The sequence below is a fragment of the Lissotriton vulgaris genome, chromosome 4_1 (assembly GCF_964263255.1).
Source record: "Lissotriton vulgaris chromosome 4_1, aLisVul1.2, whole genome shotgun sequence".
NCBI classification, from domain to species: domain Eukaryota; kingdom Metazoa; phylum Chordata; class Amphibia; order Caudata; family Salamandridae; genus Lissotriton; species Lissotriton vulgaris.
Genome location: NC_141691.1, coordinates 1,582,536,401 through 1,582,555,238, shown reverse-complemented (window position 1 = coordinate 1,582,555,238; position 18,838 = coordinate 1,582,536,401). Strand labels below are relative to the sequence as shown.

Here is an 18,838-nt window from a genome sequence, read left to right as displayed (position 1 = left end):
GGACAAAGAAGTGGACTTCAAGAGTCAGTGTGGCTACAGGAATACAGCAAGCTGCAAGAGGACTTTTCCTGGAAGCACTCAACAGACCAGTAGCACCTGGACCCAGAATGGACCCTGCTGTTGGCCTCTGCCTTGTGAGACCCTTGGGGGCAGTGGAAGTGTAATCATGTGGTAGGTTGGGACTTAAACGACTAAGTTAGAGGGTAAAAATCTTTGAACAGGACAAACCTGGATTGTGTATCCAACTGGTGCTTCAACGCAGTGTGCCTCAAATCGTGTCTAGGTCCTGGTCTACTGTGACCTATGACTGTCATTGTCACTTTGTGTTTCCTGATGCTATTTCTACCTAAAATTGTAAAAATCATATGTCAGGTTCTTCATATTGAATTATCATTTTGTTTATTCAATTTTGCTATATTTTTCAAAATCAGTTAGGAATTTTTATTGTTTTGCATTTTTACCTTATTACTGTTTTGGTGCTGCATAAATACTTTGCACATTGCCTTACATTCAGAAGGACTGCTCTGCGCCATACCGACCAGTGTTTTGAGCTCAGGTTAATTTAGTGACTTTGAAGGTTCACTGCCTTACATTCAGAGGGACTGCTCTGCGCCATACCAACCAGTGTTTTGAGCTCAGGTTAATTTAGTGACTTTGAAGGTTCACTTTAAGAGTTGTGATTGTTCCATGAGGTGGGGAGTCACCCATCCTACATAAGAATCCAATTGCTTACACACATGCCTAGCTTTTTCCATCCTTAAGAACTGCTCTCCTTGAAACAAATCCTTTGTGAATGGGCTTCTCACTATTTACTTACATGCCATGCAATGCTCTTCTTCTTTGCCAATGTTCCACCGGCTGAAATTGTGAACTATATTTTCTATATCATTTTTAAAACCACACTTTTTTAGGCCGAGGATGCTATTCACATATTCACAAAAACAGGTGCAATTTATGCTGCTTATAAGCTACACATTTGCATTTGCATGGGTGTGTCTCACAACTGTTGATCATAATTGCAAAGCTTTCCAGTTCCTACATTCACAACTCACATGAATGGCAGGTAAAAAAGACAAATGCCCACATAGAATTATGAGTGACACATGCAGCCATTCCTGGCCTTTCAAGCAATACCCTACCACTTTCTGGGAACTTCAGTTTTGCTATGAACATTGCAAATAAGTGCTCAAAAATCTCATTGTGCATTTCGAATCTGGTTACAAAGTCAGACTGGTGAAGGATATCACCTGGCACTTGGTCACATTAAGGCTATTATCAATGGTACTCGTGAAAAAATATATATATCTTTTATGGTTAGAGAACTTGAACAAAATATGAAAAATTTGAAATCAACTTTCTTTTCTGTTAAACATATTTCCCAAACATGTCTCTCCTTCCTCCACCTCCTACAAAAACAGTGCTAATTAGTGCTTTATATCACCTTCTCAAAAGTACCTTCATTTGGGTCCAAATGCACTATTTATTATTATATTCACAAAAAATAGGCACTTATTGCGCACTGAATGTTTTCAAATGGAATCGGATTTTGCAAATCAACCTATATATTAATAGGTGAGTTCACAAAATACCAAATCACAGGTTGTTGTAGATACTTTTTGCATAATTAAAATTCATTATACAGTTTTCAATTTGCGACCCCGTGATTGCCTACAAGCAAAGGGATAGCGGCCTGCAAGGTAAAGAATACCACCATCCCTGCAATTGCATTCCAAAATATAAATATTTTTTTCTGCAAAGCACCCTGTGTTCCTCATGGGAACCCCTTCCTGACGAGATTTTCACATTTGCAAAACAAATTCCCTAACCACTGTTCTGGCATACACCTGGAAAACCTCACTAGGGAATTGCATAATTTGCTGGTATGAAGGCAATTATGCACCCATATATCTCAGACGTATGCCAATGCATTTACCTTTGTGGAACATTGTGCATGAAAATGTCACCCTATTTTGAAGGTTTAAGTAAAACTTTAACCTGAATAAATATCTGTGAATGAGACTGAGTCTCTATACATTGCACATAGTGATTGGAACCGAAAACCTTTCACTAGGAATCTTGTGCAACTTGCAGTGCATGTATTTGTTCACATTGTAAAGATAACCTTGTGCTTTCATTAGAGAAGAAGCCAGTTGTGTTAGTGCAATTTTCAGAGTGGAGGTGTTGCCTTCGGTGTTACATCACCCAAGTCATATGGACTGTGAAAAATGCAATTGTTCCACAAGAACAACTGTAACAAGTAAACCATGCCCATTTAGTAGGAAAGTGATAAGGGTATCTATCAAATGTAGCCCACGGTGCAATAGTGATATATTACAGTGCGGTAGTGCACTGTCATTTATGAACAACACATTTTTCATTGAAAAGGGCACTACATTTTCAAAGACATGCAGTTTTACTGATAAAGCTATGTAACGCCAAAGCAATGTGTGGAATTCTTGCTTCAGCGGATAAATATTATTTACACATCACTAGGGGCCTCATTACGATGTCGGTTGGAAAGGCTCCGAACATCTTTTTATTTGACTGAAGCGGTGTTGGAAGCAAAGTTTCTGACTGAGTTGGAAACATTTCGACCGATTACTATACAAGGAAGTCGGTCGGTCATTCCAAAACGGTTCCGAGCGGCATTCAGAAAGTCCGAGTCAGTCGGAGCCAAATCGTAGAGCTCTGCGGGCCACATTTCTGACCGACCAATTATGATGTCGGATTCTGACAGCCATTCCGACTCGGTCTGTCCGACATGGATCAGCTGTCAGAAACTGGCTTCGGGGGCCCGTAGCAGGATACCCTTCACCTGGAGGCCTCCGGTTGGGACCTATTGGGGTACCCATGGGTCACCTCTTACCAACCATGCACATTCTGGCAAGTACCGTGGGGTGCCCGCCACAGGGTGCAAGGTTTTACGAACCACCCCTTTTTTCAATGGGAGCCAGTGTTGTCGGTCGGAACACAGGCTCCCATTGAAGTCCATATAGTTCGCCCGAACAGTGTTCAGAACCATAGTAATTGGTCGGTGTAATGACCTGATAATCCTGTATTTCTGTTTAGAAGCTCTGGGCTTCTGCCAACTATCAGGACATCACATGCACCATCCCTTCCCAGAATGCCTGAAAACACCAACACTTTTAGAATACCTGTCTGAGAAAGGAACAATACTAACTACTAAAGACACTAAATCTACTATAAATCATAGCTCTGAGGGTATGTATATCAACATTTTCCAACAAATCAACAACACCTCCGGTGAATCAACACGCATCTATGCGAGCAACGCACCCTGGTGCGAATCAGCAATGCCTCCCGGCGATCAATGTGCACCTGCACGAGCAACACCTTCCGGTGAACAACGCATCGCTGTGCAAATCAGCAACGCCTCCCGGCGATCAACATGCACCTGCACGGGCAACACCTTCCGGTGAACAACGCACCACTGTGCGAATCAGCAATGCCTCCCGGCGATCAACGTGCACCTGCACGAACCTTCCGGTGAACAACGCACCACTGTGCGAATCAGCAATGCCTCCTGGCGATCAACGTGCACCTGCACGAGCAACACACCCTAGTGTGAATCAGCAACGCCTTACGACAAACGACGCAAATCTACGCGAACAACGCACCCTGGTGCGAAATCAGTACATCCCTCATACACTATGTTGGGTTGATCTACTTATACTTTGGGCATTCTTCCTTAGGAGCCGATTTCCCTTCCGTACAAAATACAGGGTCCCGACCTCCCTTCACAAAGAACTGTCAAGCCGAATCACTCCCATCTGAATTTTATTTCTAATCATGAGTCATGCACCTTTCTATCATCAGTTACCTGTAAGAAGAGAATTGCTTATCCTTCTATACATCAGCAATTGGCTAAAAAGACACTGGGGCTCCTTCTTAGAAACAGCATACAAATGAAACTAATGCACACTGGGGTCTCTTTATTACACAATGATAGAATGATAAGAAAGAATCTTTATTACACAATAATAGAATAGCAATCACCAACACATACATACAGATGGGAAGCTGAAAGAAAAGTGATTAACTATGGCTTGCAAATAGGTAGCTGAACGAATAAATGGTTAAGCATAAACAGGTATGATTAAAACATTCTTAGAACACCTCACCATGTATCTGTATATTCCAGCATTGGCAGTTGAGCTGGTCCCTCTCTCTCCCTTTTTGGTTCATTCAGGGCTCTGCTCTGCCCAGGGCTCTGCTCTGCACGTCTGGACCGCTCTGCTTCATTAGACTGCCACAACTCGACCTCACACTTGAACTCCCTCCAGCTCTCTCTTGAACTCCCACAACTGAACTCCAGCTGTCTTCCAACCGTCTTCACCAACTCCAAAAACCAACTGACCAACGGACCAACTGACGATGTAATTCCAACCATTCTAAAAACCATCTAACACCTCTGCTTCACTGCTCTTCGATAATATGGGAGGCTCTCTCCTCATGGAAATTTCCAGCCAGCTCCCTGCCTCCCAGCAGATTCCTGCACCACTCTGTGCCAAGGACGCACCCCCAGCCAGCCGAACTGTTGTTGCGACTCCGGCACAGAGAAAGTACATTCCTCCGATAAGGGCCGGTTCCTTCCAGTTTGCAAAGAGCGAACAACAAATTATAACTAAAATTTCACCCCTAACCTACAAGCGCCTCAGAGAATCAGGGCAGAGACAAAGTGGAGTCTCTCTAGTTTAATCCTCTAAGCCCGAAAAAAGGCAAAATAGACATAAAATCATGTCAAAGCCAATAGGCAAACACTACCACTAAGCAAAATATAGTCAGGAACATAGAGAACTTCAGGCCTACACATCCCCATATTGTGTGATGATGTGAATGACAAAGCATGTCAAAGGCAATAGTCAGTGCTGTCTAAGTGTCTACAAAAGGCTGAGATGGTGGTTGGCAATGGTCATAATCAGATTCAGTCATAATCTACCAAAATATCAGTCACTATAGTCGGTGAGACCCCCCGAACCTGAGTTGGTCGGAAACCATTCCGACAAGGAGTCGGTCAGAATGGTTTCTGACCGACATCGTAATGAGTCTCTAAGCGTCTTGATTTGTGTTGATCCTATTAGAAATGGTTGCTCCCATCACACTTCAGTATTACAAAAAATATGCTTCATTTGTGATTTCTTAACTGCTGATATATTTTGAACAGGTACCCCAGCAAGGTTATCAAACAGTTCATTTTACAAAATGCTCTAACATTTTAGTCAGAGAATGAAAAATCAACACCAATCTCCATGTAAAAATAATAAGTAGCAATTTGTACGAAGCTGTAGCATGCCATTTGACCTTTTAGAACACACAGGAAATGTGTCAAATAGAAAATGTAAAGTTATCTTTATGTTTCATTCTATGAACTTTAGAGGGGTTATTTCTGTATGTGCTGCAGTTCCCCTCTCCCCACCCCCACCTCTGCACCCTCACATCCCGCGCCTAGTGAAAAAGCTCTACAGTAAGGGACTTTATCATGAGAAGGAAGATGGACTGTTCCATGAGAAAATAGAGACAATAGTTCTATAATGAAAATGTGGCAGATTTTCAGAAAAGTCTTAAATTAAAGGTAACTCCGGAAAAACAAGGAAAGGATTTAGAATCATGTGCTACAGGTAATTTAATCTTTATTGATTGGAAAGAAGAACAGGAGACAAAGTCTGAAGCTTGTGTAAAAGCAGAAAGTCAGTCTGTGCCCGATGGTCGCGATCTGATGCTCATCGCTTGCAGGATCCTAACGGTCTGTGTTGTAGCCGCGATGGCCATCTCCGATCAACTGCGTTTTCTCACTTGCATTTGACGGCTGAAGTACAATTGGTGTGTCTTCATCTAAAATAATCAAAACAGACATAACAGGACTCTGAGTTTTAGGTATAAGTATACAGTATTGAGAAGTCACTAGGAATAAATTGGTCATGTCTGTCATGAGTAAGTTCAGATATTTCAATACGCTGAAGAAATATTTGCCATGGACAGTCAGACAGGGCTCTTCAGCGTCTACACATGCTTTTTAGAGCATTATGTACTTTTTATAGCCATTTTTTTTAATAGATTAATTTACTTCTACGAAAAAAAGAACTAAAATTGTGCCGACATATGCAATGACAGCGTCACAGTATGAGGCATATGCACAGATGCATTTCGATTCCAGCTAGAAGAAGTGGAAATACATTAAATCAATATAGAAATAGACACTTTTCAAGAGAAATTGATTTCAACATAATATTTTGTACCCCTAAATAAGTAGTCATTAGACAATCATTTTGATTCTAAATCCATCCATTAGTATTGCCCCCATGCCTTATTAAAAATATAGTCCATGTTCCATGAACTGCAGACTTCTCTGATTTGCACACCATACGCATGCTAGGTGGGTGGTGCTCCAGGAGGGAACCTGACTCTCCTGTGGCACCAACTCTAAGATCAGATGCCTTAAGAATGTGGATGTGATCATTGTCCACTTCCTTTGTGAAAGCTGACTGGAAAGTCACATAACCAGAGCCCACTATTCAATGAGTGACCATCCTGTGGTTATAGGCTATAGGACTCCAACTATTGGACACTGTTCCTAACAGCACCAATCCTCTCTTATGACTGTGGCTCTGTCATCCATCGTGTGATCTCTACGGTTCATGGAACATGATTTTTGTGATTGTGCAGTGCTTTGATTGCCTTCATGTTTGGTTGTCAATGTTAACTGCTAACCTTTTGAATTTGTTGGTGCCTGTTTTCTTTGATCATGTTTCTTGAAAAAACGTATTATTGAGAAAGCTGCTGGCCCCTTATCAATATGGGTAAACACAATATTTTCGTCTTAAAAAGCAGACAATATCATAGTAGCCCCTTGCATTAAACGGAACAAATTTGTGTGTGGATGCATTCCTTGTGAAAAGGGAGAATGCCAATATTCACAGTGAAGTTAGTCAATGGCAGGAATAAACTGCCCCATTTCCCCATGCTGTATAGTGAAGAGGATGGAAACAAATGTGAATGGCACAATAATAGAACAACGGATGATGAGGGATGGAATAAAGCTTCTGTGAGTAAGTGTAGGGAATCCTCCTTTATGGTCATACTGGATTTTTTAATCTTTTTGCTAACCCCAGTTTTTGCTCCCTATTTATTCATTTATTTATTTAAGAAACTTTTATAGCGCACAACTACCCGGAGGTGTCTCGGGGCTGTAAGACAGAGGAACGTAGGATTGAAAAGCGTACTCACTGGTTAAACAGCCAGGTTTTTACCGACTTTCTGAATATCATGAGGGATGGGCTGGACTTAATATGAAGAGGAAGGGCATTCCACAGTCTGGTGGTCGCGACTATGAATGCTCTGTCTCCCCAAGATGATTTCTTAGTGCGTGGGATGGACATGCAGCGTGCTGAGGATGAGCGAAGAGTTCTCGAGGGCGTATATAAACAAAGTGCTTTTTTCAAGAATTTTGGTCCAACGTTGTTGATTGCTTTATATGTTATACATAGAGCCTTGAATTTTGTTCGGCATCTGATTAGTAGCCAATGTAGTTGGCGGATAACTGAGGATATGAACTTAAATTTTGGTGTACCAGAAAGTAATCTTGCTGCTGCGTTTTGCACTAATTGTAACTTGTTTAAAACTCTCTCCTGAGCATTCAGAAAGAGACCATTACAATAGTCGATCTTTCCCAAAACCAGCGTACACATGAGAGTTTTTCCCGCACTAAAGGGAAGGAAAGGGAGAAGCTTCTTTACCATTCTAAGAATGTTAAAGGATGCGGATACAACTGCATTCGCGTGATGAATGAATGAGAGCTTATAGTCAAACATCACACCGAGGTTCCTGACTTTCTTTGCTGGTTACGGCGGGGGTCCCAAGTCGGTTGGCCACCACATGGGGGACCAACTTGGTGTAAGTTTCCGAAAGTCATTACCTCCGTTTTGTCGGAGTTTAGCTTTAGGCAATTTCGTGCCATCCAGGAACTGATGGTTAACATTCCCTCCTGGAAGCTGGCTGCCACTTGCAAACCATCGTTGTGTATTGCCAACACTAATTGAATGTCATCGGCATATGACGGTATTCTCATCCCTAAGTTTCTAATGGTCCTAGCCAAGTCTGACACATAAATATTGAATAATGTCGGACTAATGGAGGATCCTTGTGGTACACCACATGGCAAAGAAAACGTTGATGAATAAAATTCTCCCAATTTCACCAATTGCGTGCGGTTAGCTAGAAAAGAGGTGAGTACCATTTTAGCTTTATATCCTATGCCCATGGCTGAGACACGGTCGATTAGAATGGAATGATCGACCGTGTCAAAAGCCGCGGACAAGTCCAATAGGACAAGAATCGCCGCTCCTCCTTGATCTAGGATCATCCTAATTTCATCCTCCGCTTTAATCAGAGCTGTCTCCGTCCCATGACCCTTCCTGAACCCAAATTAGGTCGAGTCGAAAAGATTATTAGAATCAATATATTGAGATAATTAATATTCATTATGTTTTCGACAATCTTTGAAGGGAGAGGGAGGCATGCAATAGGCCTATAGTTTTTGGGTTGAGTGGGATCCAAGGTAGCTTTTTTAGAAGAGGTTTAATATTAGCCTTTTTCCAAATCCGGGGATATAATCCAGTATTGACCATTGAATTAAAATTATTAGTCAGTATAGGGGCAATGGGCTCCGGAATAAGTTGTACCATTGAGGGAGGGCAAGGATCGCGAGGGGAACCTGATTTTATAGAGAGAATAAGCTCCTTCACTTGTTCAGATGAGACTTGGCTGAATTCTGAAAAACCCGCAACCAAGTTATTAGCCAATCTATCTCTAGCCACGGAATCTGGATTAGCTTGCGTAGCAAAATTTGAGTGAATCTTCAACACTTTGTCTTCAAAGAAATCTGCGAGAGAATCGCAAAGTTCAAGTGACACCTCTGTGACTGTGCTTGTAGGGGGTTGGATAATTTGGTTACTACCTGAAATAGCTGTTTGGTGGAATTTTGAGCCAAATCTATTTGTGTTTAATAATATTTGCTTTTTTTGGCTAGGATAAGATGTTTATATTTAGTGAGTGAGTCCTTATATAGATCTTTCCTACTGTTATCGTAATTTTTACGCCATTTTCTCTCTAAATTTCTGCACCGCTGTTTTTCCAACCTTAAAACCTCTGAGAACCAAGGTGCTGAGGGGACATTCTGGTTAGTGGAGACATTCTTGACCGGTACTGTTATACTAAAAACCATTATCTAGCCAAGAAGAATAGTCATTGGCTGCTGTATCCGGATCTGCTGCAACTTCTTGTTGGGTAAAGGACAACGTTTTATGCAGAACACTGATATCAGTATTTTTCCATGCTCGGACCTGTGAACCTCTGTGCACATTACCCCGGGAATCAGCCTGAACCACGAATCCTTAGCAACGAGTTTATTAAACAACGAATCCTTAACCACGACCTTTACCAGAACCACAAACTCATTAACAACTACTGTACACTAACAACGGCCACCTCAACCACGACTTATATTTTTTATAATTTAGGAATGTGTAATATTCATTTGTACATTTAAGGATTTTAATTACGATGTAGAAATATTAGTTTGTTTTAATTTGGCGTGTTAGGCCAATAGATGGCAGTGTTGGTTTGTTTTATAGTGATGTGCTTAAGAACAGTGCACAATGTGACTTATCTCTGCTTGTAAAAGTTGAAAAAATTACAAAACGGTGTATGTGCGTTTTTTTCTGTTTAATTTAAGTCAATTATTAAAAAAAAAACTGTAGTGCAATCCATTAAAAAAAAAATGATTTTCTAAGAGACCTTTTTGTGAAATGGCCGTTGTGGTTATAAAAGTGTTTTTAAAAAACAAGTTAATCAAAACAAAGCTTCTGTTGCACCAGCCGAAGTTCAATTAGGATTTTACAACTGTTTATTAATTAAATATTATTATATAAAGTCCCCTGGATATGATGTTTAAAGTCTTAAACACGCTAGAAAACGCTCCTGACATAACATAACTGGGTGCGAGTCTCTTGGCCACATGACTAATAATCATTATTGCTCTCTATGAGGGAGACGTTTGTAGTATGCTTGGAATCGCTGGCTGACCTTTAGAACAATCACTTGGTGGGGGCAAGCATGCTCGAACAGCACATGTAAAAAATGATTATTAGATTGCACATTTAAAGATTATTGAAATAAAAATGTTTAAGTTATCCATTAATCAAACATGAGATTTTTAAAACGTAGTGGTAAATTAAGGAAATATGAAAAATGATATATTTTCGTGGTTTAGGCATTCGTTGTAAAGAAAGTAGTGGTTTGGCTTTGGCAGTGCTTTAGCCTTCGTGGTTCAGGCATTCGTTGTTTAAGTGGTAGTTGTTTAGTCATGCAACCCATTACCCCTGCTAGCCAGTAGTAAAGTGCCTGTGCTACCCCTTTTATCATGGTTGAATCCGCATAACGCCAATTAGCATATTTAACTTACCTCTAAGTTCTTAGTATATGGTACAAGGTGCACCCAGGGCCTGTAAGTTAAATGCCACTAGTAGACATCCACTACAATGGCAGTGTAAACATGGCTTCACGTCTATCATTGTAGAATGACTGTAGCTATTCAAATACTGCAATTCAACCTGTCAAAATAATGTCATCTGACAGGTCTAAACCTACCTTTTAAATATTAATAAGCTACTTCTAAGTAGGCCTTATAGCCCATAAGGCAGGGTGCATGGTATTTAAATGTAGGACATGGAGATGTGTAATGGTAAATGTTGGACATGGCCCTTCTTAGGGGATTTCCCTAAAACGTTTTGCCTGATTTTGGCTTGGTTTTGCTGACCACCTATTTATGGCCTTAAAGATGCTGGGCAAATTCCCGCTGTACTGCAGTGGGAAAGCACACGCGCCCTTCCTACACTTCCTATGAAGGGTTACCTACTTGACTGGTTGCGGTGCTGTACCTGTGAGTGCCCTGCCAAAAGGTACACTACATACCCACGGCAGGTACTGCACAGGCTAGTAGTGGTACAAGTGCTGATTGTGCCACCCACCAGAAAAGTCTGTCAAACATGTATCATGCTCAACTTGGCCTTTCTCCTTCATTCACCGACCCTGATTGGGCCTTTTACTACCCCCAAAGCACCCCGAAGGTACATCCTGAGGGGTGAAGCACGTAGTAGGTAAGCAGCCGGGTAAGTAGGCACACATATGTGTTCTCTTCCTGGGTAGGGAAGAACCCACATGCGGGTTTCCCTAGTTATTGGTGTTAGCTCACCCCATGGAACACCTCCTGGGTTGAGCTGATTCTCTTGTGTTGGCCATAGAGCCTGGAGCACATTCCCACTGTAAATGCAGTGTGAAAGTGTGCACGCCCTTCAAACACACTTTAGGAAGTGGTGCTTACCCGATGTTGTGAAACAGGTCACCAGCCTGCTATTGCTGCCCAATGTGCACACTCGCAACAATGATGTGCTTAAACATTTGTCCTGCTGATGTGCACACTTGCACATGTGATGTTTTAAAACGTATCCAGAAGGGCATTGTAGGATGGTCTGCGCACTGGCACCAAGGATCTGCTTGAACAAGTGTCCAGCCTGCCATTGTAGGTAGGTGTGCGCACTTCCACCGGTGATGTTTCTAAACATGTGTGCAGCCTGCCACTGCAGGTCTGTGCGTGCACAATTGCACTTCTACTCAGACTAGCCTTTCTAAATCCCTGACCATCCTGAGGGGACCTTTCACTACCACTAGAGCACCCCTATGATAAGTCTTAAGGGGTGAAGCAAGCGGTAGGTGAAAGGCAGGGCAGGTACACATGTGTGTTCCCTGCCCAGGTAGTGAAGAAACCCATGTATATTTTCACTACCTATGAGGTTTGCTCTTACCATAGGTTAACATGGGAGAATGTTTGAAAATACTTCAAGCTGCAATAGTGGCTAGCAGTGGAGTACCCTCATAATGCTTCCTATCATTGGATTCACAATAGCATACCCTCTTCTGTGGTAAAGGTGCTTTTGTCATTACTAGCTTGGAAATACCACTTCTAGCGCCTGGGGATTCTTCTGACCTAAAACTTTTTGTGCCTGTTTTATTTTGACTCCACTCCACGCTGGAGGCTGGGGGAGCACATCTACGCATTCCCCAGTAACAGCTATAAACATTGGGCATGCATCTGGAAGAACAGAACTCTGTCATTTGAGGGCCTGGCTGGATAGATTGGAGGGAGAAGTTTTGACACTTGGCCTTTGGGAAGCCAGATCATGGCCCCACTAAAGATTAAGATCTGCATTCCACTGCCTTATGGCAAACAGGACTGAAATTTAGGGGAGACATCTGTGGTTCAAATGGGGACTCTCTGAACCACACCCAACTTCAAAGGCACACTACGATATAACCACTAGTGCCATACTTCTGTAGGGTAGAGATTCAATTGTGGGGACCGGACATCTTGGAACTGCGTGGTGCACACTGCCAGAGGGATCTGTTGTAAACGAGAAGGATCACTGCTTTTGGAAGGGACCGTGCACTCTTACTTAATAGTGACTGGCCTGGGCGGACTACCTGCTGCTGTGTGGCACCCTGAAGTGTGCTCGCCAAGGGCTTATTGACATGCCCTCTGTTCTCTCGTGAAGGTCTCAGGGACATCAGAGACCTCCCGCGCGGGACCCACACCATCTACATGTGACAACTGGAGAGCAGCACTCTCTTAAGTGACCCCATCACCTGCAGCATCCCGACTGGTAGTGTGGTGCGAGTGTTGAACTAAGGATTGTGCATTATGCAGATCCCAAAAAGTACTGACCAATTCTAAGGAGTGTTGCCCCTGCATCATGGGGGCTTCAACAAGCATAAGCGTCTTGGTGATGAGCCGATTCACCATTTGCGGGATCCAGCGTGTCCCTCTTTGTTGATCGTACTGCATCTCTCGTGTGTGACACGCCGATTGCATGCTCATTGCGTGCGGTGTCCAATTTACAGGTTGCAACTCTCGGAGGGAGGGTGTACCTGTAGTAGTGCCTCATAATACCTTGTGCAATACAGCTAACCGTGCGTCTGTATGTGTGACCAGAATGGTCTGGTGTGACCCGTATCAATGTGCACCAGGCACTGCATCTCATTTCCAGGGTGGCAGAGAATTTGCAACTCTTTGTTGTGTGTGATTGGTGGTGTTTGGTGGGACCCGTATCAACACACACCAGATGTGTGCCTCATTTCCAGGGAGGTATGGAATTTAGACCGGTATTGTCTGATGTCACCTGTATCAACATGCACCGGACATTGTGCCTCTTTCCATGGAGGTACAGCATTTGCAACTCTTCATTGTGTGTGACCTGTAGTGTCTGGTGTGACTCATATCAACGTGAAAAAACAACACATATTTTATGGGGGGTCTGAGGCAATTTTTAAAGACCAGCCTGGATACCTCACCCCAATTTCCAATACTTAAATACAAAGAGTATCCAAGGGTCTACAGAGTTACCCCATACACTGCAAGACCTGCAGAAACAGACACACCAAAGGGTCACTCGCCACGACTAATAAGGAAAAACGTGAAAAAATATAAATACATTTACGGATTCCCATCATTCACCAGAATGGTGACATGCTTCATCATCTTGGTCTCCTCTTTATAGTCACACTGGTGACTCTAAGGGCTACAATCCTATCATAGTGAAGGGGAGCCTTAGGATGTTCTGTTATGACTCCTAGCTGATGAGACTAGTGAGGTGTGAGGGAACTAAGTGCAGTGCATAGGTGTAAAGTGAAATTTAAATTTGAGATTATGAGAAACCACAGATTTATTATTGTTTCCCACAATTCAAATTAAAAATAGTGCAATACAAGACAGTTTAACCAAATAGCTGTCTTCTAAATTTTTATACAGTGGTCAACATGTTTCAGCACAATCAGATAACGTTCTATCTAGTGCCTTCGTCAGGACCTACCTACATTTACTACTGCAATTTGTGAAACTAAACAAAAGCAAATAGTGATATTAAACCAAAATGCAATTAAGATGGTTGGAAACGATACAACCAAATCAACTCAATTGTAGGTATGTACAGTTCTTCCTTTGCAATCACCCATTACATTAAATAGCGTCTGTAAGAAAAAATAAAAATATAGAAAGAGAAAAGACCACAGCTGTATTGATCTAATACCTTTCATACCACCTGTATCTAGATTGCTGTGCTCATCTCTGCACATGTTCCTCCGTGTTCAAATAGTTCTTTTGAGTGTGAACAATGGAGGAACATGTGCAGAGATGAACAGAGCAATATAGATACAGGTGGTATGAAAGGTATTAGATAAATACAGCTGTGGTCTATTCTCTTTCCAGAGCGGGGCCTCCCCTTTTATCCTGAGCAGTTGCCAGGTGAGGTATTTTCCTTGCTATGTCAAGGTAAGAATAATAAGCTGTTCACCTAATTTTGGGAAATAGAAGTAGGCATAATTGTATGCCACTTTATTTGAATTGAATACATCTGCAATAACTGTTGATCAACCCCAGGAAGATGCATGCCATTTCTATATTTTTATTTTTTCTTGCAGACACCATTTAATGTAATGGGTGATTGCAAAGGAAGAACTTTACATACCGACAATTGAGGTGATTTGGTTGTATCGTTTCCATCCATCTTAATTGCATTTTGGTTTAATATCACTATTTGCTTTTGTTTAGTTTCACAAATTGCAGTAGTAAATGTAGGTGGGTCCTGACGAAAGCACTAGATAGAACGTTATCTGATTGTGCTGAAACATGTTGACCACTGTATAAGAATTTAGAAGACAGCTATTTGGTTAAACTGTCTTGTATTGCACTGTTTTTATTTTGGATTGTGGGAAACAATAATAAATCTGTGGTTTCTCATAATCTCAATTTTAAATTTCACTTTACACCTATGCACTGCACTTAGTTCCCTCACACTTCACTAGTCTCATCAGCTAGGAGTCATAACAGAACATCCTCGGGCTCCCCTTCACCCTGATAGGGTTGTAGCCCTTAGAGTCACCAATGTGACTATAAAGAGGAGACACAGATGATGAAGCATGTCACCATTCTGGTGAGTGATGGGAATCTATTAAATGTAGTTATATTTTTTCACGTCGCGGCGAGTGTCTCTTTGGTGTGTCTGTTTCTGTAGCTCTTGCAGTGTATGGGGTAACTCTGTAGACCCTTGGATACTCTTTGTATTTAAGTCATATCAACGTGCACCCGACACTGTGCCTTACTTCCTGGGAGGTACAGAATTTGCACCCCCTTGTGATGTGTGACCAGTATTGTCTGGTGCAACCCGTATCAACGCTCACCGGATGTTGTGTCTCATTTTGAGAGAGCATCAGAGTAGAGGATTTGTGTTCCGTAGTGCCCGGATTGCATGGGTAATTATCAGGTAACCTGGATTTCTAATTTTCCATCAACGCTGAACTCATGGGGCAGCTGGCAACGAGTCAGTCCTTGATTGATGTCTCTAGTAATTACTGTTCGATGGAAGATGTATCAGGTTTTGAATTCTGTGTTTGATCATCTCTCGGCGTTTCCAACTTCCTTTACCGTCTATCAATCAAGGACTGGCTCGTTGCCAGCTGCCCCATGAGTTCAGCACATATGGAAAATTAGAAATCCAGGTTACCTGATAATTACTTCAAGCTTGTCGGACATTTAACATCACGATTAAGCTCGTCCGAACGTACCCATGGGTGGTGACTTTACCCTCACAGTGCTCCTCCAAATATTGAAATGAGTCTGACCCTGTTCCAGTCCTGAATAGAACCCTAAAGAAATTAAAGGTTCAGAAACGCATCAAACTTTACCAGTGAGTCGCAATACCGATTGTATACACAATAAAGTTACTCTGGGAGCAAATAAGGCAATCGACCTGTTGCTCCATTTTTACTTTAGGCTAGCTCATGGTGACAGGCTGTATAGTAAATGCTGTAAATAAATCTGCCGCCACCTGTTTTCAAACTAGGACTGGTCACTGTTTACCCCTCATGCACTGTCATTTTTTGGTTTTGTAATTGTTAATGTATTTTTGTGCTTTATGTTTTCATGAATTTTCCTAATTGAATGTTTTTCTATGTTTGACATGACGTAAATGTTGAAAAAAAAAATCAAAAAATTATTTAACTAAGATTGGTGGAATAAAGACACCACAATCACTTTAGTTGCCAAAGTGGTTTCCTAAAATAATGCTTAACTCACACACCCCAGCATTTCACTGTTTAAAAATAATGTTGAAGCCCAGTTCGGGTGTGTAAATGGGCCCATCCCCTCCTTTTTGAATTTTTTATTTTATTTAAAGCATTAAAAACTGATGATTCTGGGTCCCTTTATTGGTTTCTTTTTTTATTTTGGTGTCATTTTTTTATTAGACTATTTTTCTTTTTTCTAATTTGATCTGACATTTTTATTGTGTTGTGCTTTGACTTTATTGCTGACTTTGTACTGCATAAATGCTTCATACATTACCTCCAATATAAGTCTGTCTGCCCTGCACCATAGCTACCAAGGGGTAAGGGTGAAGTTAATTTAGTGGCTAGTACTTCATCCTGACAAGAATTGTTTTTGTTGCTTAAGGTGGGTATGCAGCCAACCATAACTAATGATAACGCAAAATATTTTAAAACATCTTACATTATACATTTACCAATTTTAAGACACAATGAACTAAGAGAACTGATTAGGATGGCGGTCGCATCAATGGGAGTACAATGCAACCATCCCCAAGGTTGTCGCAATGTCTATCTCTTGTATTGCGGAGGGTGCTGCGTGCTGCAGCACACTCCGTAGTACAAAAAATAGACAGAACACATAGCTTAGGTTCTCAGTACCACACAGTACCTGCCCATTTAAAGCACTGTTTCAAAACATATGAATGCAGTACTGCACCTCTTTCCATGTCTGTCTTGATCTGCTCCTCAAGATCCTCGGGAGATTCGTAGTACTCATAGTCTTCTCCACCTGGTGACTTGGGTTTACACTTTCCACAGCAGCAGTTGCAACAGCAGCACAAACAGCAGCAAAAATAGCAACCTGTCAGCAGGCCACAAAGTGCAAATAGGCCCTAGAAGAGGAAATAGCAATAAACCCATCAACAAATGCAGATGTGCACAGTTTTAATAGGTGATTGGGCCTACGCCATGTAGCATGTAAACTAAAACTATTCGCAAATATTTTTATTGTTTCTGTTTTAGGTATTTGATACAACATAAATAAATTAATGCTATTAGATAATCAACAGATATCAAATGTACTGAGCTTTATACATGGAGGTAATAAGCATGTTCTACATTATTCAAAAACACAGATTTTCAAACATCATGTTAATGACCTGAACACAACTAGAGGGAGAAAGTGAGTGGATGTGCACACAGGCATGAACATGTATGTGTGTGTGTAATCTACTGAAGCAAAATATGTGAATACGAATTGTTTAACATGGATGCTAGACCCAGCGATGTCTGGTTGGCTGGGATGCATCGAAGTCAGACAGAATCCACCATCCTCGATAGGATGAGTATGATACACTTGTCCTATAACCTGTGCTTACCCTTGGGTAGCTTGGCACAGAGCAGTCAGGACTATCCTTGGGGTCAAAGTGGAAAGAATTGGCACAACAACCATCCTCCCAACACACTGTGTATGCTACAAAAAGACTCCACACCATAAGTATAAAACACTGGGCTTTGAATTAAACAAGCATTGGAATCAACACAACATACACATTGGATATATACTTTGCAGTTATATGCTTTTGTAGAACTTCCCCATTAGCAGCAGAATGGCATGAACATATATGCAATATTCATAGGTATTCATAAAACACTGCATTCCCAATAATGCATACATAACATTGCAAAGGTCAAGAAATCACAGGTTTCTGCGCATGGCAGCCTCTCTCGTATCGATTATTTCTTTATGTTAGCTTCCACTCTGTCCACTGTCCGGGAGGTACGACATCTTCCCCGGGGTATCTCGGACCATTCCCCCTTGATGATTAAGATTTCTGTGGGTGGCCTACTTGGTAACAGGATCCCCCCGGTCCCCTCCTGGCATTTCCGAAGCCCCCGGCTCCGCTCAGATTTGGTGAAGGCAATTGATTGTTACTTTGATGAGAATGTGGGCTCGGTCACCTCCCCTACTGTTCTTTGGGAGGCCTTCAAGACGGTTATCAGGGGTTCCGCTCTATCACTCATTGCTGCTGAGCGTAGGGTAAAAAGGGAGGCTGTTCTGGCTCTTGAAACTGAGATCACTGCGCTTGAAAGTGAGTTGGGTGGGGATGACACGCCTGCATTGTTGCACTCTTTGGAACTAAAACAAGCTGACTACAAAGCTTGTGTCACTGATGCTGCTAAGTTGATGCGAGCGAATCAACTAGGCCGACTGTATGATGTGGGTGACAAAGCTAGCAAGCTCCTGGCATGGCTGGATAAGGCTGAACGAGCGAGTCGTGTTGTGCCTGTCATTGTTCGCGAATCCGGTGAGAGTGTCTCCGACCCTGGTGAAATTGTTGATTGCTTTGTGGACCACTTCCGGAAGGTTTATACGCCTGTCAGTGATCGAGATGAGGCTGATTCCAGGCTGCTACTGCGAGATATAGCCCTGCCTACTGTTTCGGAGGAAGATGGTCTTGTCCTGGAGGCCCCTTTTACCGTCGATGAGATTGCCCTTGCTATCCGATCTTTACGCTCGGGAAAGGCGATGGGCCCAAATGGGTTGCCTATTGAACTTTACAAACTTTGTCCGGACAAGATGGCCGCCCATCTGCGCAACATGTTTCTCGAGGCGGTTGAGGCTGGAAGCCTCCCCCTCGAGCAGCGCCTAGCTACCATAGTGGTC

The 18,838-nt window shown here is 42.1% G+C and overlaps 1 protein-coding gene across 1 annotated transcript in view; it reads right to left on the bottom strand.

Moving 5' to 3' along the window:
* Positions 1-5,634: 5,634 nt before the first annotated feature.
* Positions 5,635-18,838, bottom strand: part of DNAJC5B (DnaJ heat shock protein family (Hsp40) member C5 beta) — a 314,042-nt gene continuing 300,838 nt past the window's right edge. The window contains exons 4-5 of the mRNA XM_086966987.1: positions 16,889-17,063; positions 5,635-5,853 (exon numbers count right to left, since the gene is read on the bottom strand). Coding sequence (XP_086823113.1) covers positions 5,759-5,853; positions 16,889-17,063 — 270 coding nt within the window. The 3' untranslated portion in view covers positions 5,635-5,758. The remainder of the gene's footprint in view (positions 5,854-16,888; positions 17,064-18,838) is intronic.